Source organism: Diadema setosum, chromosome 17 (assembly GCF_964275005.1).
Source record: "Diadema setosum chromosome 17, eeDiaSeto1, whole genome shotgun sequence".
In the NCBI taxonomy this organism is placed as follows: domain Eukaryota; kingdom Metazoa; phylum Echinodermata; class Echinoidea; order Diadematoida; family Diadematidae; genus Diadema; species Diadema setosum.
This window is the reverse complement of record NC_092701.1, coordinates 29,384,090-29,407,067: the sequence shown is the minus strand read 5'-3', so window position 1 is coordinate 29,407,067 and position 22,978 is coordinate 29,384,090. Positions and strand designations below refer to the sequence as shown.

General features: G+C 38.5%; 1 protein-coding gene across 1 annotated transcript; it reads right to left on the bottom strand.

The window, feature by feature from the left end:
- Positions 1-1,333: 1,333 nt before the first annotated feature.
- On the bottom strand, positions 1,334-21,627 carry LOC140241016 (uncharacterized). Its single transcript, XM_072320789.1, has 4 exons — positions 21,002-21,627; positions 5,134-5,289; positions 3,971-4,084; positions 1,334-1,681 (listed from the first exon to the last, which is right to left on the bottom strand). The coding sequence occupies exons 1-4, from the start codon at positions 21,012-21,014 to the stop codon at positions 1,503-1,505; spliced, it is 462 nt and encodes a 153-aa protein (XP_072176890.1). The 5' UTR covers positions 21,015-21,627; the 3' UTR covers positions 1,334-1,502.
- Positions 21,628-22,978: the final 1,351 nt, after the last annotated feature.

The following is a 22,978-nucleotide window of genomic DNA, read 5'->3' as shown; positions in this document are numbered from 1 at the left end:
CTCAACAACTGAGACCGCCATGAGGTTTCGACCGTGCTGATAAAAAACAAGAGAGGGCGCAAGTCTCGAATATATTCCCGACTACTTTGTCCATCAAAAGTTCAAAATACAGAGCAACAGGGTAAGAACTTCTTTTAAGATTTCCTCATATAATAAAAAAGGACTTAAAAATCAAACTTACGTGAAAACTACGTATCGAAAAAGATGTGAAGTGGTTTTGTTTTTTGTTTTGTTTTTCCTTTTAAAGAAATTAGTCCTTATCATGTTTTCCATTTCTCGGTACTCTTGTGTGGTACACAGTCGCTGCACGTTCAGATATAAATGAAATAATAGCAGTGTCACATATTTGAATATTATTCACCTACGTCGGCACGATCTGAATACGAGTCATCAAGATTTTAAAAAGACACCACATAGATATAAGATACTTGAAAATAATTTACATGTGTACCGATATAATTCTATTCAATTATTAATTTTGCATCGTCAAATCGCAATTAACAGCGGTCAAAAAAAAAAAGAAGAAGAAAGAAAGTGGAATGTCGTATTTCTTCCTAACGGCAAAGACATTAGTATAGCCTGTGTGAAAATAATGCTGACGTTTAAATACTTTTGTTCACTGGGCATGTCTTCACTGAGGGGAATTGATTTAATGTCAGTGAAACAAATATACACTTACACGTCGTTGCCTCTTCATACTTGAATTATTCTCTAATCCATAGTACTGCGTAATGGAAATTACTATACATGTGTCTAATCAAAGTTTCATAGAAACACTATTCGATTCATACAAAAGGCGACTTTATCATGTTTATATACACTCTTAAAAGCAAATCATTGTCTTTATCTCTATCTCTAAATTGTCATCTCCAGCGCTGATATCGCTTTTCAAGACAATATCACCTGCCTACTTAATTCATTTTCGCTTTGAGTGCGTCACTTCTTGTCCATGCCGTTTATACCGTCACACTACGAATCAATTACACCATTAACGCCTACTTTAGCAATCCTAAATCAAAAAAGAGCCAACATTACCTAACAGTGTGCAAGTTTCCAACACTCCGTCTCTTTGTTTGACAGTCATTTAGCCACAAGATTTTAGCCTTTTTCTTTTTTGTTTGTGTCTATTCTACTCTACTTTTTTCGTTCTTTTTTTTTGTGTGCAAGCAGCACCATTATGATTAGGCAGGTCACGCTGACCCTGCATCTCTACTCTCGCCTAATTATGACTCCGTTGTTTGGAAATCGGCAAATAATAGCTCTCTTGTTGAACTGACAAAAGGAAATGACGTATCACGAAGAATTTAGAATCAAAGCCAGCATCTTATTTTTTATTTTTTTTTTTATCAAGATTTTAAAAGTCTGCGTGTACAGGTGCTCTTTGGATTTTTGTTCCGAACAAGCAGACTAGGACGATATCATCTCGGCGTCGCTACAAAAACTTCAAAAAACTTTCTCTGAACAAAATTGAGCAAAAGAATGATAGAAATAGCATCCTTTGTCTAGACGGTGTCGGCGGGCGGTGGGAGAACGTTCTTCTGATATTCCCGAAGTTTGTTTCCGTTCCCGCGCGGTCGGTAGTTGGCGACGATGACGAAACCGTCTTTGTTCTTGAAGGGTATCTTAGCCACTCCTATTTCCGAGCTCGACTTCCAGATCATTTGTGTGAATTTGCTGGTCCCTACGAGGTGCCGAAAGGAGATGGATACAGGATAAAAAGAGAGAGAAATATAACTTATGAGCAAGCAGGACATTAAAGGCATTTGCCATTTGCAGATGAAAAAAAAAAAGGGTGCTGTTCGTTATTGCGAAGGTTCGCTATTCCGAAGGGTCGTTATTCCGAAGGATCGTTAATCCGAAACACGCAATTCCCTATGCCTAGAGGTTCGTTAATCCGAAAATGAAAAAGGGTTCGTTAATCCGAAAATTTGTGGCGTTATTCCGAAGGTTCATTATTCCGAAGATTGGCTAATCCGAAAATAGAAATTCGGAACAATGAACCTTCGGAATAACGAATCTTAGGAATAAAGAGCCTTCGGAATAACGAACCTCCGGAATAACGAGCTGTAACCGAAAAAAAAAGTCTTTAGTGCTTCAGAATAATTCTAAAATGTGAGTTAGGGATAGAAACAACCAATGTAAAAATATTAATCAGTATAATCGATGTTTAATATTGTTGAATATACAAAATATGAACAAGAGTTGTAATAAAATAGTTTCCGGAATAAACTGTCTTCTGTAATGCTTCACTGGGTAAAATAGTGATATCTACTTATATTATAGGCTTTATTGCGAAATTTGTATGTGGTAAGATGTTTTGTCATACAACTGACCTACATACTGTATATGCATTGAATGGGACAACACGAACATTTTTTTTTCCAATGGAAAACAGTACCTTTTAAAGCGGTGCATTTATTCCAAGACTGTCGATACAATACCATTGTAGTCTTTAGATCCTATATTGAAATAGAACCTTTTTGTTCAAAACTTAGTTCAGGTTTTGGAGGGTTACGTTTGTGCTCTCTCTCGTTCCCCCTCTTATACACCTTTGACAGCTTTCTCTGATCGCCGATGAAATCCATTTTTTCATAGTACAATGTATTCGCAAATAAGATTTTAACAGCTTTGGAAGAGCTGAGGTTGGTAACTTTCCTGTACATGTACTAGAGTAAAACAAAATGTTGTACCGAAGGAAACTACAGAGGGCGATAATATGGTTCATGCGCAGTGTCTGCTATGCTGCTCACGCACCGCCTTGGGCACCTTTTACCACATTCATTTGGTTCGATTTCCTTGAGACGTTCACTGTTCTTTTTTGAAGGTTCCCTATTCATCAGAGTGGCCTCTAACATCGTCCAGGGTTTCTGCCTCTTTAAGGGTAAAGTTTCCAACGAAATGTAGGGGGATTCATTGAGTACATAACATTATCAAAACATTTAGAGCATGCTTCAGAAAAGTAGGACAATAAATTGGTTTGTTCTGCAGTTTTGATTATTCCATTTGAAATCCTACTAAGATCGAAAAGCCTCAACAATTTCGATGCCTGCTTTTAGACGCAGCGATGCCTTTGGAAAATAAGATACATGTAAATGAAAAATGTTCATTAGAAAAAAAAAAGAAAGCAACAAGATTTTTCTTGGACATCAAAGAATTGCTTGATTATAGAGCTCCTTCGCAAGGCAGAGGTAATTACATTTCCTTAAGCACATTTCAATGAGAAGTAAAGATTGTGTACTTTCCGGTGAAAAAATATGCAAAATTGTGATTTTCTTGAAACATTTTATTGATATCGTTGCACCATTCTGACATTGCAAATTATTGAAGAGCCTGATCTACAGAGGGAAGCATATAAAAGTGAAAATAACTTCTTTTTTTCCTTTTGAAACCTTCGAACGACTTCGATCAATGTCGATTATTCGATTTTCATAGGACTTTTAGCTGATCATTTTACTTATCTTTCTGCGTTCGTTGAGGTCACACGATAATCATGTTTGACGGAAACGGCTATGGCAGTTGAAAAGGATGGTATACATGTAGTTTTGCTTGAGATGGGTATTCAGGGTTAAACTTTTTGCGAGATAAGAGAAATCATCTACATGAAATATTAAAGAGCATACAACTCTAAGGGGGATAAAAACTTTATTTGATGAAAATCGGTTTTGAAATAGCCGAGACATTAAAAACAAAGTGGAAATAATAAAAGATGGGACCAAGATGGGACCCACCTTTTATTAGGACGACTTTGTTTTACGCGTACATGTACTTTGCTTTTCGGTATCTCGACCATTTCAAAACCTATTTTCGCCAAATTAATTTCGAAGTCCTTTTAGTTTTACAATTGTTTGCTCTATACTATTTCATACAAGTGGTTTCTAATTATCTATCAAAATGTTAAAACCTGAATCCCTACTTCAACTATACCAGCCCTTTAAGGGAAACCCCCAAAAGATAACGTAATACAATGTACCTCTCTGCCATCGCTGTAGATCGTAGTCATAGTTCTTCTCCTCTTCAAGCCATTTCATCACCACCTGTTCTCCACTCAGGTCTTCTGTCGTCAGCAAAATGTTCTCTCCCAGAGCTAATGGAGGGAAAGAAGAGTATTATGACGTCATCATAAAACGAATTGCGACGTTAACGTTAATAAACCCAATGAAAGTCGGCGAATTTTTGGCAGGGCGATGATCGTCAGGGCGTGTTTAAACTTTTACACATTTCGGCAGACAATAAACGCATAAGGGTACTGTTTAGTTAATGAGTACATAATTGAAAACACATCGAGTTTGATATTTGCCGGGTCTGGGCAACACAAAACATTACTGCAGTCTAGAAACTCCTGTACACTGCTTATCCACTCTTTAAACTGATGCTGCACATGAAAAATAAGCGGCGTAACACAGACATTGACAGAGAACAAACATATTCAAATTGATAAATTCTTGCGTCGAGTTGTTTTTATTGCAACTGATTGACAAATTGCCAGTCTTTGACGTAAATAAATACTGATCAGTCAGTATTTTATTAGAAGCTATGGAAAAAGAAAAAAAAAGTATTCATGCTCGGATTGTATTCAAATCAATAATCTCCTGACTACCGGACAGGCGTCGTATCTACTAAATTACTGAGCTTCGTCCGCCCGATAGCCAGTGTTGGTTGTAATCAGTATAGCTTATTATTTTTCGCTAAAAGGGATAGTATTGGTGGAGATGAGGATTGAGCTTTTAACTTTTTGCGAGACAAGAAACAACTTATGAAATATGTTACAGACCATATCATTCTAAGAGGAATTCAAAGTTTATTTGCTGAAAAACTGTTTGGAAATGGCTAAGATATTCAAAGACAAAGTAAAATAGCACCTTTTATTAGGATCGCTTTGTCTTAGATATCTCAGCCATTTCAAAACCACGAATCTTCATCAAATAAACGTTGAATTTCTCTTGGAATTACATGCTCTTTCATATTTCGTATCTCGGAGGTTTCTTGTTATCTCAAAAGATCATCATCAAAAAGCGTTGGAAATCTGAAGCCTCATCGCATCTCAACCGAAACTATACCATCGAATTAAAACTTATTATCTTTGATAGGAATTCGAAACCGTTTGAAATGACAGTGCTCTCAAAGTATCCTTACTCTGATTGTCACTGTTTTGGAGGTAGCCCTTCTCCGAGATATTCTGCGCCCAGTTCATGGCGGATGTGGCGACTTCGTCCGACCACGTCAAGGTCGCAACGCCCCTCTCCTCCCGCAGCTTGTTGTGTGCGTCCAGACAGGACTGCTGGAAGTCGTCTGTATGTGTGTGCGTGAAAAGGGCATAAAGAGAAAGAGAAATAGAAGGGAGAGAGAAATATATAGAGAGGGAGAGAGAAACATATAGAGAGGGAGAGAGATAAGAGAAAGATGAATAAAAGGTGAATATTCATATCGATACAAGCGCAAAAGCCAGCAACATCTGTCATTATATTTTCATTCATTAAATCTTCCACGGATCCCCTGCTGCATACATCTACATATCAAACATTATTAATATAAAATGTGAGAATACCATATATACAAATTTACATAATACTCAAAGTTACAAAAAGGACTTAAATCAGTATAAAGTACGCCATCTTTATATATCTATACTAGTATATGAAAATTAAGATGTGTGGAGTAACCTACGGAAAAAACAGATGTTTGTGGGGATAAGCCCCTAGAAAGGAAGGAAAATTGATAAACACTGTAAGGGAGAGAATAAGAGACAGAATGAGATGAAAAGTGAGAAAACGATTAACGTCCTGCTATCGAAATCGTCAGTGGAAGAGTGAACATTGCTTTAGCGGTCCAGCATTCATTGAGGAATTTACAGTGTGGAGACAATGATCGATGATTATGTCAAGTATTGTTGATTCTCCCGGACTGATTTCTAACGTAGTGGCAAACGTCGAGTATCAGAAAGCTAACACGGTTTGCCCCAACGAACGCAAACTATAGTAGACGGCGCCACCTGTTGTGAGAGTCAATGTAGAGACACACATGTTGAGGGATCTCGTGTGGTGTGGAAAACGTTTCCACTTGTACTGTGGGGACACTAGTACAATAATTCATATCTTGATCCAAACTTGACTGACATGCTTCACAATAATTGTATGTATGTATGTATGTATGTATGTATGTATGTATGTATGTATGTATGTATGTACGTATGTCTGTCTGTCTGTCTGTATGTATGTATGTATGTGTGCATGCATGTGTGTGGGTACGCATGTACGTATATACTTGTGAACGTACGTATCATTTGTGTGTACATGTGTGTGTGTATGATTACATGTATGTATGTATGTATGTATGTATGTATGTGTGTTTATATAAGCCAGTTCGCAGTTCCACTTTGCGCATGAGCAGAAGAAAGGACATTCGTACCAACAGGTATGTTGGTTCTTAAATTCACTAGGATAAGCATCTGCGATGTAATGAAAATTCATGTAATCCTTATAAATGCTGCCGAGTGCCAGCACATCCACTTGACAGTAAAAGTGGTATTTGGCAATATCAATAGAAAGAGATTGTTAATACATTCAATGCAAATTATGAAATGGATGCTTTCCCGTGTGTTAATTGACGGATCATTCTGGTCATCTGGTCTACGCAAGTTCATTCTTTGAACAGGATCAATGAATTCCATAATTTGTTACGTAAAGCTTATGTATTGTGCCGCTCTGGAAATGAGTGAAGTGCCCCTAACGACTGAGAAAAAAGAAAGGTCACTCGTACCAATGTGCCCATGAGCTAACTCCGAACTGCTTTACTAAGTATATAATAAACATGTATGTCAGCATGTTTATACATTATATACATATATGTAGAGGCTATTTTCTTTTGTTCATATACGTTGATTTACGTTTTTATCGCTCTCGCTTGATTATTAATTTTGATTGCCATTCTCCGGGCATCATCTGCACCGTGCGTGTCACGTGTTCAATCATATCGACTGCCTTCCTTCGGATATTTATCGATCACCTGACTCTGAATGAAATGAGCACGGACACATGGCATTACTTTGCTGCATGCATCCTTATCGTTGCCAATTGGTCAGTGTCAGAACGGTCATGATATCATAAAGATTCATAAGCATATAAAGCCATATCAAGGAAAGCGATGTAGTAAAATTTACTACATTTATATTAAATTTATCTGCATTTAATGCTTATGCTCAATGCAATGGTTGATTCTTGTCATTATGGTGATGACAAACTTTATAAACAAGTCCAACACTGAACTATTCCAATTATAACATGCTACAGAGCGTTGGGAAGTTATAGATGGGTGGTATTACCTTCATATTCCCATGATTTCTATCCCCACACGCACCTTCCTGCGTTCCTGGATGTGCCATATTACATGTATGAGAATGGACTTCGTACGATACCACCCCAACCCCAGTTTTTATGAGGTAACTGTGTTGGTATACGATTGGTAAAGATAATCCTGTCACGTGAACATTATTTAGGGCCTACTCTTATACATACTTCATTTAATTTTAATTGGAAACATGAAGGTATGCAAAAAGACAGAGCCTGGTGTTTTTGGTACGTGCAGCACTGCACCACCCTGCTACGCTCCACACGCACGTAATCATGTATAAAAATGATTGTTTGTGTGGGTGTGTGTAATCATTTAATGTTCGTGTTTTCCTAATTGTTGGCAGGATCACGAAGGAGGGAAGTAACTGACTTATTCCAAAACAAATCAAGGTACAAGGTCTTATATTCACCTTCACATCACTTTATACCGCGATTCGGCTTTGCAAGAGATTTGGGAGGGGTGGGGGATTAGGAACAAACTAACCATATAGCACACGTACAAACACGCATAATGACAATAATCAAGAAGCCACGAGTAGTGCCTTTTTAATGATTTTGACCTTTCAAATCGGTCACACCGCGAATCTGCTGTGCCTCCAGATAAAGATCAGCTTGTTGCAAATGACAGAATATTATCTAATTGAAATCTGTTGATGCACGTACACAAAGACAACGGCTGGGGAAAAATGACTATTTCGCCCTTGTTAATGCTTCGGTGTTGTGGTGTCTCGTCCGCCAGGTCTAAATCAAACTTGAAACGTTTTTCCCTAAAAGCGATCAGTTCTCGATTCCACATTTATGCCCCTAGGCGTGCACCATCTCAGTGGCCTTGTGTGTGTTTGTGCGTATGTGCGTATTTAATCAAATGTTTTTTTCGTATCCCGACATTGGCTCGGCATACACGCAATGAAAATGGTTGCAGACACGATTTTGCTTTCTGTAAACATGGCACAGTTGTCTATGCAAATAACTCCGTGCATGCAAGGTGGCTGCTGTCTGATGGTTATCGTCGCCCTGCACGTGGAGAAACTCGCGGCCTCTACACATGGCGACTCCAGAGTGGACTACGGCCGTCTGTAACGCACATGTGACAGACAACCACTGACATCGAACTCGAAGGTGACAAAATCTGCGACGGTGTCCTTTCAGAGAGAAAACCAGGGAAAAAAGAAAGGCCGCAGACCCAAGGCCTCGTGATATCAAGAGTGACATTTGATTGTAAGACCGATAGCATGTTCATTTTTTTTTTCGTTTTAAAATTCAAGTGTTTTGTTATTCATCAATACAGAAACTTTAACAAAACAATACACATTTTCTTCAAAATGATTTCAATAACAATTACAAGTAGACAAGTTGTTTTCAAAATCATAACTGTGTAGGCCTACATTATAGTGTCAAAGTTGGACAAAAGAACAAGTTTTCTACTTCTGGAGATGTGCAATGAGAGAGATGTCTGCGTATTGTTTGCTGAAAATAAATCATTATTAGTGAACAGAACTGAAATGAAATGAAATATACATTGACTTCTTTGAACGAAGCTTAGATAAGTTGCAGCAGCATGTGATAAAATGCCAATTCATCATGATATATTCTGATGTTGATTGCTTCGTAGTGAATACTCTTCATGCATATAAAGTACATGAGCGCTTTTTAATTTTCATCTTACCCTGTGCTTTTGAGGGGCATTCAACGATTGAGAATGGAATGGCGTTTCGTATTACAAAGATCAACTGGTGGTGCATTCATCCGCAAGACAAGATACTCCCCTCCCCTCTTAAAAATTGTGCACTCGCATATTATTTATCATGTTGCGTACGATGTTCAGATTTTCCATTGTCAAGCTTGCATTGTTATACCATGATTGAGCTACTTTTAATCCGCCATGATCGAAGTCCATTTTCGTGATCGTAGTCATGTAAGCGGATAATGTTTGATGTACATGATCATGTAATGCTTTATTGTGAGTATATACAAGGTGACGAAGTCAGTGATTTCAATTAAAAAAATAATGTTCTGCGAATTGATGAGCTTCAGATGTGAAAAGCTCTTGTGTGTAGTGGCTGGTTTCAGAAGCGAAAAGCCCGGCAGCTGGAATGCGTTCATGGTTGTCCTACAATCAGACCATGGAGCTAGTTAGTAGCTCCATGATCAGACAGTGGGATACTGACAAAGAATTTAGTTGTGCACCATTCATTAAAATGCACGTAAAGGTTGCACAGTAGTGACGCATTTTATATAGTTCCTTTTCTATACAGAACTCCGCAGGAGTCGGCGCAAAACCAACAAACCATTCGTCCGTTCACTTTAACACTGATTTGTTGGGGTTTTCTCTCTCAATTTCTATCTCTCTCTCCCGTTCTCTCTCTCTCTCTCTTCAGGTCCAAGTTGCGAGGTGTTTTTTTTTTTTTCTTTTCTTGAGAGAGGTGTCCTATTTACGCAGGTGTAACCAATCCCACGACTACCTTTTATACGGTTCGTTGTTGTTGAACCCACACGTGAGGCAATATTTAATTTTCAGCGACCCCCAGAGCCACTGCCTGGTAGTATCGACTGAAATTATTATCGCGGCTCATACTATATACATGGGGCAAGTGGCTATGTGAACAGCAAAACTTGAGGGACCAGGGTCAAAATCCCTCCCGCAGATTACGTGCACCAATACATCTGAGGATATTTGAACCTCTCAGCCTGCGAGGGGCGATATGATTCCAAGGCGAGATAGAATGTAGGGGTCGCGAAACAGCTTTAGTGTTCTTTCTTCTTATTTTGTCTTATTTTTTGTTTCTGCACAAAGTTGGAGCCCAAAACCCTCGAGAGTGTTTTTGCAAACTCGCCATGTTTCTATGTCGTTGTCTTAACTCTCTGCTCAGTGCTCAGAAGCAACATCTATACAATGCCACTGAAATTATGTATGAAACAATTATCAATAGTAGTGATTGACTATCATTAGACGCGACATTAAAGAACACACACACACACACACACACACACACACACACACACATATATATATATATATATATATATATATATATATATATTGAAAAAGAAAGTATATTTTGTTCAATTACTTAACTAAGAAAACCCAAACGTATCATTTTCTTTGTTTCAAGACGAATTTATGAGGGAAAAAAACATTTTATTTTAAGTTTGGCAGATTTTTTTCGGTCTTTCATTTGTTTTGGTTGTAGTTTTGTTCTCTGCCAAGAATGTAGGTTAGAAGAGTCTGACATGTCCTAACCATGGCGCATGTCCTCATGGAGATAAAATCCCACTTGCATCACCATAACTCATCTATACGCCTATCAGCCTTCCAGGTCTTGATTCATTGGAACCTTAATACCTCTCGACTTAAGGAAGGCCGCGCTTCTGCCGCCTCCTGGCTGAGTACGCAAAACCGAGCAACTCACTATATAAACATTAACAATTACAACAACAACGCCAGGGATTCGACTTTTATCGGATATGACATTACTAGTATAAGAAGGAGGTGGGTGAATCCGATCTCGGGCGCATTTTGTGCGAATAAATTACCTCATTATTCGATTGGCGACGACATTTGATCCGACAGAAATTTAGAGGTTAGAACTCCATAACCTTTTACCCGGGCCAACGTTCAAAGGAACGGATGACGGCTGGGTACAATGTAGGTCTATAAGGAGAAGGCGAAAAGATTGCCAAGGTTTTTCAAGAAGGAGAAGAAAAACAATAACAATAATATCTTCGACTCTTGCGTCCTGGAAGTGCATGCGTGGCGTGGGTGAGTATTTGTTTGTATCAATGATTCCTTACGTGTGTGTGTGTGTGTGTGTGTACATGCGTGCTTCTGTGTGTAATATCATTTTGGTCAACGATAGCCAAGGAGGAGCTAGGCGATTTAACATAGTCTGTATCGTACGAATGCACACTACATGTATTTTGTTTCACGTATAAGTCAGCAAACCTCAGTTTCAACACCCTTCCACACACAAATGTACCGAGACTGACTAATGGGTGCCTCTGACTGATGCCATGGCTGTCTTACTGCATTCGGAGAAAGTAAAGATCTTATCCCGTTATGCAAGGTGCATTTTATGTGCCAGGAAGCATGCAACAGTTGATAATCCACAAAGTCCACCAAACATGCATCTCAACTGGTGTCAAGTGCCACAAGGAAGTACGGACATTAATCAGGGTTGACTCGTCGAGGCATGCAGGCACGTGCATTTTGGTATCCAACACCATCCGTTTAAAATGTTCAAAACGATAAACGTAGTCTTCACAATTTCGGCTGTCTCGGATCGCCATCTACAGTACACCTCCTCCTCCTCTCCGCCACTATCTTCTTTCCCCCTCCCCCTCCCCTTCCTCTTTAGTAATTTGCCATTGACACTCTCCATTTTCATAACCATATCGAGTAACGGTGGTAAATAGACATTAAGGTGATTACCGGGTGATGGTTATTGCAGCAGTAAGCAACAGTAACCGAGAAAATAGTTCTGCCTCATATTATATTAATGATAATGCATGTAAGATTGACTGAGTAGTAAATAAGATCAGCTCGCCGTGAGTATCACTTCTACATTAATATAGATGTGTATATACTAAATGAATCATCGCCGTTATATTCATCATCCTTATCATTCTAAGCGTTTCTATTCTGAGCTGCCACCCCTCCCCCCCCCCCCCCAGCATCTCCGTTTTCGTCTTCACAACTACAATCATTTAAAAAAACACAGACACTGCTCTCGAGCGATTTCCTAATGGCCCTCGGCCCAGTTTGAGTGCAGAACTCGCCTTTGGTAATGATTCATGACCGAACGATTGTAAATATTGCCGCTCCTTCGGAGTAACAGCACCACAGTCACCCCACCTCCTATCCACCTCATACCTGCTACCCCTCCCTCGGGTTGGCCGATCTACTTCTCACTGTGGTAGGAGTGATTAGGGAGGTGAGACACACCTCCCTGATCTGATCGCAGAGCTCCTTTAGGGTGGGGGAAGTCATCCATGACCGAATTATTACAAATATTGGCCAAGATTAATCAATACCAGTGCATTGCCACTTAATCTGCCACACTGCCACCTATATTTCCCCGGCGGGCTTTTTCGAAGGAACTGTTTACCATTGGGAGAAGTGATTTAAAAAAATGTTCGAGTCGTAACATTTGATCCATATGTCAGCTGTATGTGTAAGTCAGTTGTATCACAAAACATCATACCATATGAAAAAAAAAAATCACAATAAAGCCTAAAATATCATGGAGACATCACTATATTTTCTCAATAAACCATAACTGTAGACGGTTTATTCTAGAAACAATAACTATTGTTCACATTTTGTATAAACTAAGAATACTTAACATTGATTGTACTGATTTACATTTCTACATTGGTTGTTTGCATCCTTAACTCACATTTTAGAAATATTTTGAAGAACTATAACTGGGTTTTTGTTTCATCTGCAAATGGTAAATAATGCCTTTAGAGTGGCATTCCATACTCCATATTCAAAATTGTCTTTACTGTGGAGAGTCAACTCAAACAGACAAGATGGTGATAATCAAATGTAGGTCACTATGACATTAATCCTGCAAATATTTCCCATTTTTCGTGTACACAATGATCTTTAACCTTCCTCTGTCAGATATGTTTAGGCATAAATTGGAGTGTGACAATATACGGGGCACCATTCCATATTGTGCTAAAATTGCAGCGATTTAGCAGTGATTGCTCTGTATAGAAAGGAGAGAGTCAATCGTGTAGTTGATGATACACGCATAAAACAACAATTCACGAGAATCTTCCAGACTGTATATTAATGATGGGAGAGAATAAACGTAGGGCATTGACAAAATCACCGTATGCAATTTGAATATTCACTGTGACAGGCACCGCCACTTGGGGAAAAAATATACTTGACTACAAAATGTCATATGCCTCTCTTAATGTTCTCCAATATCACCTTTCATGTTCAAGTCAACTTTGTCAAAGAGTAGAATTTCCCTTTGACGGTACTGCTCACAGGTGGACAAATGCCACCGCCCACTACTTGCCGACAACATGAAGAATACAGAGTACACACATTTTAGAAAATTCACTCCCTTAATCGATACTAGTCATGCTGATGCGCGACTGATCGATGAGATAATCATTCACTTCAAATTAAATAGTTCAGCGCAACTTTTCCGTTCTGCACTGAAGCAGCATTCAGATTTACGATCGCATTCTCAGCGCAAAAGAGGAATAAGTTGAGGTAAAATGTTACTCAAAACGAAACAGACACACTCGACATTGACATTTCAATACGCGCTACTTAAATCAAGCTGAAACTGGCTCTAATGAAAGAAACAACACAATGCAACAACCTGCGTGTATAAATGGAATTTTATACGTACTATTTGGGCTTTACTGATCTACGCCCTATGTTCTGTGACAGAATGAAAGCACCTACAGCGATTCGTTTTGTAGAAATGGTCATAAGCATAGCAAACACACCAAGACGATACGTCGGACATTTTCGTGGGATGGGGCATGTATATGCAGACGAGCTCCCCAATTCTATTTGATTTTTTTTCCCCCGATATCACACTCACTGCATTTAGAGTATTTTTTCACAAGGTAAGATAACATTTGTCATTTTCCGTTTTATTTCTAAAAGTGTACGGTATTTCTACCATTAAAAAAAGGTATAATCAAGTAATTGCTCTTCAGCCCCCCCCCCCAATATGTGTTGGGTCCTCATCTTTAATCATTTTCTTCTTCCGGTATGGAGACGGCAATACCTATTATACATGGGGTTCGGCATAATTATACAAGTGCTCGACTTATTTGTCGGTTCGTTGAGGACAAGCCTGCAAGTTCATGTAACCATTCGAACATTGTTCCATTGGTTAAGCTGCAACAAACCGACTGCTGGAACCTGTTATGTGTCATATTTCTGATGTATATCGATAATGACTGTTTGGGGAACAGTATCTCCCGCACGCTTCGGGATTTTTATTACCACCATATACCACAAGTACCCCTGCAAGTTCAAGTAGTTGTATTTCATCCGTGAATACCGATGCCTTGTTTGTTTTCTTTCTTTTTGGCACAATCTTTTAGGCACTTCTCTGTGTGATATATTGTTTGCCCGCCACGCACTTTGTTTCATATCGTCTTGACTATTGAACTTTGAGACGCGATAAAAATGTACCTTATGGGATTGCCTTTATACACGCAGTGCAAACACAGACCTTATCCCATATTTCACTTTACACCTTTATACCCTGCGTGTTATTTCTTTTCTGCAAAAGCATATCAATCTTTATATTATTTCTTCCTATCTCCTTCAACAACGAACCATCCCATTTCAGTGTTCTACAAAGGATTTATAAAACGTTTATAATTGTTTTATAATAATAATAACAATAATAATAATAATCATAATCATAATTACATCTATGGCGCTTTATACGGGTATTTCTAAGCGCACTGTTGCTATTTAAACAAGAAAACTAGAAAACACAATAACATGAAGACAATACAAGACCAAAATAACAGTAACAAAAAGATAGATAAAAAATACATGTTATACAGAGATACAATTACTAATAATTGACTGTGTGCGCCTCCAGAAATGAATATATATATATATATATATATATATATATATCATAATGTTATAGCATACTTTAGGTACAGGTGTGTTTGTTTGTTTAGATGTATTTGTGAATGTGTTACGTATGTCACATCACCCTATCATATTTAGCTTCAGGCTTGTCCATGACGATCGATAATGAATGAAAAATAGACGACATAACCATATATAACAAGATTTATTTTTAATAACTTTAGGGGTGTCGAGACAATGTCTTTCAAATTACACTAAAAGAAATTTGTATTACAGTATAAAAAGTGATTTCTTCGATCTTCTACATTCTTGATAGATTCTTTACATATAAATCCTGAATAATGTTTCCATCCTCTACGTATACAGTGCACACGATAATTAAATATGACAATCACTGAGTCGTGCCTGATTTGTCTGATTCGTATTTTGTTAGCGTAATTTCCTTGTGATTTTTTTTTTAAGGCAATGAACATGATATATCATTCTCTTTGAGGAGATGGTTCGCTTACGACTGAATTAACTCGCATGCAGACGGACGCTATAGTACTTGTTGCCATAAAAACATAGTGATTCCTATACTACATGTACGTCAGGTTGAAATCCTCAAAAGAGCACAAACAAGATTCACAACTATTAAATATCAATCGGACATCACGTGATCATTCGAAGTCTGAAAGAAAACCAGTGCGATATAAACACACACACACACACACACACATACACACACAGATACAGAGAGGGAGAGAGAGAAAACTCATTGATGTAGCCCTATAAAATGTCGTGCACACAATACATGTACCTCTTTACAACCGAAAAAAAAAAAAGGCCGTGGCATCCTCACTCGAAAAGAAAAAAATAATGGTTTTGCTTTGTAAAAAGCCACACAAGTCATAAACATACGTTGTGTCATTCCAACACGCATTTTTAGGAAATACTACATGAGCTTTCGTTCTTTCGTTCGATGAAGAAAAAAAAATCCCTTTGACATAACTTGCTGCTTTGCCATTACACATAGGATGACTTTATAAAATGTAAAATATTTTTATTTCAGGTTTGAAATTTCGCACTTTTGGAATACTGAAGAATTTAGCTCACTACTAAAATGAATTATTAACGAAGAAAACCATGACGAATATTGATCAGACTGCGGCATGAGATTGGACGTAACCGTAAACGCAGAAAGTATCTGCGTTTGTGATTTCGCCTCTCACCAATGACCAGGTTAATGGTTCTTAACTCGAGGGTTCTTAAAGGGACATTCCAGACGATTTTCGTAATTTCACATCATGTAATACATAAACTGACAACTCCATGTATAGATTTGTGGAATTTATTGTGGTTCTTGAGCAGAGAAACAATACTTTGAAAAACCTTAAACAAATTACACTGAACAAGGATGATGACATAGAGGTTCACATATTTCAGAAATGTAGCAGTGTAATTCCATTACAATACCGCTTGCTTGCGAGTTCACCTGTGTATAATCTATGCATGCCTTCTTCTTTTGTTCTGATTCCTTGAGCCCCATCTCATGCATTCTTATGGTGACTCTGCCATGTCATCATCCTTGTTCATTGCAATTTGTTCTAAATTTTGAAACTATTCTTATTCTTCATCCCAATTATTATAAATTCTGAAACTCTGTCCTCAGTATAACTAATTTATATTTGTTCAAATGTAAAAATCTGAAAATCATGCGGAGGTCTCCTTTAACTCGAATACGAGTGTCTTTTAGTTCATTGAATTTCTCTTTTCAAGAGACTGCTTAGTTTATATGATAAGTATTTAACTGAACGTTGTAACAGTCTAGTTTTCTTATCATTAGGCTCAAAAGTTATGGAACTGACTACGTATCAGTGCATCGCGTTTTGGAGTACTTTTAGTATGCCATTTTTTCACAGTCTGCGAAATCCTTAACCAAAGTTATTAAACAACGTTGAAGGTTTTGTGTCCTGTAATCTCTAATCTATTCAGTGGGGTGCTGTTCGTTATTCCGAAGGTTCGCTATTCCGAAGGTTCGTTGTTCCGAAGGGTCGTTAATCCGAAACACGCAAATTCCCTATACCTAGAGGTTCGTTAATCCGAAAATGAAGAGGGGTTCGTTAATCCGAAAATTTGTGGCGTTATTCCGAAGGTTCGTTATTCCGAAGATCGGTTAATCCGAAAATGAAATTCGGAACAATGAACCTTCGGAATAACGAATCTTAGGAATAAAGAGCCTTCGGAATAACGAACCTTCGGAATAACGAGCTGTAAGCATTCAGTGTGGACAGAGCCAGAAAATGGCATGCACATTCCTGCATTACTTGATTCGACATAGAAAGGTATGGAAGGATGAGCATCAACGTCATGCAAATCAGACATAGACCTAAATCAAAGTTATTGCCCCGAATTATATTTCAGGGTTCGACGCAATTTAAAAGGAGCTCTTGGAATGTTGGTTTCTTAGCAATGAACTAACGATGGAGCTCTTGTCATCTTATAGAGCGGTGACAGTGGTCAGACGGTTTAAATTTGAAGTGAATACAAGCACCTTTTAAGTCGACTCTGGCAAATGTAGAGGGAATATCAGACAACCAGAATGACTAAAATGATTACAATCAGACAAAACATGAGTAAGACAGGCAATTTTTAAAATGTGATTTTTTCTATTTTTTTTTTAAGGAGACGATAGATGCAATAGCTAATTATAATGCATCAAAAATTGGTGAAAACTACCCGGAGATGACTTCTTATATTAGGGAGAGGGGAAACAATGTTCCTGAACTCATATATGGAAAATGTGCATTATATATGCAGAGTGACGACGTGAGGTGACGACATCATCCGCTCAGCTAATTTGCATGATGTTTGCAAGTCGATGCAATTGCTTGTGACAACAGTCATATCACACTTTATGATTTCATAAATCCCTAAATTTTCATCTTAGATCCGATTCTCATTAAAAGTGCATACAAGTCGGTTGGTTTACTTGTTTGTTTGATATTACACTAGCTATTGAAGTCAACTTGAGCATCCGCGTGCCTTTTCACTTCAGACCTTCATAAGGTGTTTGTATACAGAGTTTGAATGCTTATTATTTCGCACCGTGCAAACGTATATAGTGACGTGAATGCGAGCATTCATGCAAACGTGACTGTATTACTGGACGACAAAAAGAATTCTGCTAAATCGAAAGAAGCACCAAGAAATATATATGCTGATGAATCGTCACTGGGGGAAATATTTTCGATAGTAAGGCTGTTTTGTCAGAGATTGGCAGTAAGAGAGGTGAAAAATTGAACGAGATCAAACTTAGATCACAGATTTTCCGCTTCTTTACAGATGTAAAATGGTCTTCTAATCGAATCTTCAACTCACTCCCAAAGTTGGCTACATGAACGTAATCTTCTAGGTTCATTCTCTTAAACAGTCATTCGAGACGATTTTCCTAATTTCACATCATGTATAGCACATAAATCGACAGCTCCATGTATAAATTTGTTGAATTTATTGTGGTCTTTGAGCAGGGAAATCAATACTCTGAAAAATCTTAAACAAATTACACTGAACAGTGTTGAATGATGACAAAGAGCCTCGCGTATTTCAGAAATGCAGAAGTGTGATTCCATTACAATACCGCTTGATTGACAAGTTCACCTGTGTAGAATATATGCATACCTTCTTCTTTTGTTCTGTTTCCTTGAGCCCCAGCTCATGCTTTCTTATGGTGAGGCTACCATGTCATCATCCTTGTGCATTGCAATTTGTTATACATTTTGAATACATTCTTATTTCTCAATCACTATACATTCTGAAATTCTGTACTGAGTATAAGTAAATTATCGTTGTTCAACTGTAAAAATCTGAAAAACATCCGGAGGTCTCCTTTAACTCCTGTAATAAGTAACTTTCTTTCCTTTGTATGATGCAAGACAAGATGGCGGGTGGCTCAGGTGGTTTGTGCGGCGGGAAATGTAAATGTGAGTATGGAACCAACCGTAACTCTATAACAGCTGAAAACGCATTCCGTTAGTCCATGTACAAAACTCACGTGCCAAAATCGTGTTTCATCCCCCCTCCCCCCCCCCCCCCCCTTGGAAAAACATCATACTAGTCACCGCTGCTTACCCTTGGGATATGAATATTTTTGTTCATTGTATCCAACGCGCTCTCTTGTCAATGGTGGCGGTTTCTCTTTTATAGGAGCGGGATATTTCGAGACATGAAAACATCAGTGGAATGTCTCCAAGTAAATCTCGAACTTGGTAGTCGGTTTCGTCTCACCCGATAACGAATGCACACATCTGGGTGTACACAGGTGGTAAACTGCACGTGAAACCTACGAAAACCGCGTGTGTATTGATTTCATATCACGGATCTCTTTGTGTTGGCTCAAAAGTCATGGGTGGCCATGTTCAATCAGCTGGGATGTGAAAAATTCGTTTTACACATAAGCTACTATGATGAGAAAGAATCGTCTATTGTTTACCAATTTGAGTATTTGGCTTTCACGCAGATCGTTATCAAAAGAATATTTCACGCCCGAGTAATTTAGCAAGATAAGAGGAGAAGAAAAATGAGTGATACAAAATGAAGCATGGAAAAGGACAAAGTACAGAAAAAAGAAAACAGAATAATATCACGATGAATATGGATATAATGACAAAATAAAGTACATTCTGTATTGTGTCAAATAGCAATACATATTGATAGCAGCGCCATATTGGAGGTTTTTGTCCTGTGTAATCTTGTGTTACTCTGGAGGAAAAAGAAATCATACTGATTTGTTTGGAGATCTACGTACAAAGTGTAGTTTATCTTGATTTCACACTGTGGAATAATGATACAGTTTATGTGTTTCGCGTTATAGATCACACACCGTCTATTGCTATCACATTTTCTTGCATTCATATAATCCTACCATATGATGTGACAAAGACGATTTCTTATTGGTTTACTCGGCACCACGTGACATTGATTGCATTTGCCTGAACCTAGGTAGTGAGTGTATTCGATGTTAGCAACATAAATTGATATATCAATGTATAAGTGTGTGTGTGTGCGTGTGTGTGTGTATGTGTCGATAGGTATCAATTCCTATTTCTGAATACAGAAAAGCAGTCGATATTCTAGCGCATATATCCCTCTGTAACTAATTGAAATAGGATAGAATATTGTTTGACAGTAAAGGCAGCCTATTCATTTTTACGTTTTCAGATATTCCATCAATCTCCTAATCCAAAGGGATTGAGATCGATGAAATCAAAAAGATTACTTTGGCCAGTTTGGGGGACGTGCGTGTGTTTGTGTTGGTTAGGAAATTACTAGTAGACTACTGACTAATAGTGATACACGTACAGAACAAGTAGGCCTACATTGTGTGCGGGTGTTGGCCCGGATTTACGGAACACTTAGACACTGTGCAAATTGGACTAACCAAAGAAAGAAAAAGAAACCTAACGAAACAATCATGGGAGTTCCAGTGATGTCATTTGCCAAGAACTGAATCAAAGTGCATTAATGCAAATCGCCTGTTAATGCAAATCGCCTGTTACCACGGCCGGCGTATTGTGTCACACGCCACTGTGCTCCATTTCAAAAGGAAGAATAGGATACAACGAATAGAGATTATTCTTTGCTCAGGTCTAAAGCTCTCATTCAAAAACCCAGTGTCACAAGAAAGGAGAGGCGTGGCGTGGGTGGGGGGGGGGGGGGGGGTTGAGTTCGGCGGTGGCTTCAGGCGTCCGCAGGTACGTACAAAATTTGAATGGGCAAAACTGAGTAAAGGCCTATACATTTCTACGCCACCAAACACACTTTAATGCAAATGTTTGAATAACAATACAATACAATAAATTGATTATACTTTCTGCTCACAAATTGGTCAATCCTATGCCAGTTAGAAACTCAGAAACCATACAGGTAGTTGCAATTTGGTGTGAATTAATGTTCGTATACACCCATGTTAACGACAGCCTATGAATGCTTTTCCCCTACCGTGTGGCAGGCATTATCGGACTTCTTTCGGGTGATGCATGGCAAATGGAGCGACACAGCACGATTTGGTTCTGGTACTTACCCAAGTCGGACATAGTATTGCGATTGTATTGAAAGGTTACAGAAGTAACGATGTATCGACGAGTTCCTTTCTTCTCCTCAGATTAGTCGTGAGCAGACGATAGCCACCCTGCGATTCACGCTTACTCGCCACAATCGATCGAGAATGTAGTTAACGCACAGCTAACGTTCCCGCGCAGTAGTAAAGGAACAAATTGCAGTCACATTCGGATCATCAGTCACACAAAATGCTCCGGTTCTGAAGCAGTACTTTGAACTTATCGGTAGGTCCTACCGGCTAATTATCGGATCAGTGCAAATAAGGCTTGTTGTTGACATTACGCCTCGTAGTAAGGTCCAATGACTGCACTCCGACGACGTATTTGATAGATAGTGTGCTGCGCCAGGGAAGGTAAACACACGCGATCGTCTGGGCATTTCAATGGACTGATTCTAATTCAAAAAGTCGGTTTCATTCCCGGCACATGAGCGCCAGACAAGCCATGCAGGTTCACGTAGAGGACCATATGCGCCACAAATGTGATCCTCACATCGTATACACTTCTACATTGGCCTTCGATTGAAACTAGATCGCCGTATTCCGCCACACGGCCTGAAACGCAGTCCGGGCTTCTCAAATGCACATACACACCGCTACCACAATGTACGGCTTCGCGACGTCATTTCTTTACCGAGCCTTGAATGTATTATCCCCATACAAAAGGGTGAAGTGTTGCGCTAAATCTGGCCTCTCCTATTGACATGTATTTCAGCATTTACTACGATTTGACTCAGTGACCTTTAGAATGAACGAAAGTGCCTTTGTAAATACCCTCTTTTTGTCGGGCTGTGAGAGAAAATACAGAAAAAATCCCCAGAAGAGTTGAAAGAAACTAATGCCAAGAAAGTGGGCATTCCTCACTCTCTTACTATGTGGAATCAGGGAGGTGGTTTCCTTGGTAGAATGTAGCTCAGGCAGCGCAGTAGGCCCTATTCTTTGTATAATGGTGACAATGTAGACCATTACGTTTCCCTTCAATACACTGTTTGTAAAGACAGAAACAATTTAAAAGATGCAATCCCTGAAATAACTTGACCGATTGTAGCTAAAATTATGCGACTTGTTTTCGCGCTAACGAATTCTGCGTCATTTTTGGGTATTCCCCATCTCGAATGAGCATTGGAAGGAATGGCGACAACTTAACACCAAGCGCGGTGTTGAAGTTGAAGATATTAAAGAAGTTAAAAAGATTGACATGCGTGATGATAAATGGGAACAAAGATGTCAACATCGCCCATAAATAGCAAACATTATCTTGATTGTGTTAAGAGGCTATCGGGTTATTATGCTTTATAGAAAATTTAAAGAAGAATGCACCTGTGCCATGTATGTACATGATGTCATGTTTATCTCGTTTAGAAATTAAGAAAAAGATCAATCTATCTATACATGCATGATGTATGTTTAAACACATGAACAGACATAGACGGATGTATGAACATCCAATAAACATTGCATGATGCATACGAGTTTGAACACACACACATGCATATTATATAATAATGTATGCATACACATGCACACATATGCATAGACATGCTCATGCACATACATACAGATACGAACATTCATTCATTCATGCACACACACATAAACGCACACATACATTCACAAACATACACATACATTAAATACATGTATAGTATATAACTATAATTACTGTATTTCATCAGAACAGTATGAAAGTGACAAGAGTGCTTCATTACACGGTTGCGGAGCAGGAAAAAAAAACACCTAGTGGCATCTCTCTTTTCCTTTGCCATTGTCACCAAAAGAATTAATATTTTTGGCTCATTGGCATATATAATGAAATACAGCAGAGAGCAAATGCTTTCAAATCAAAATCCTAGCCAGGAACTATAGTATAATGCGTGTTTGTTTGATAGGATTTTTGCTTTTCATACCAACATCTCATCCATTTTTACTCCACCTATATAC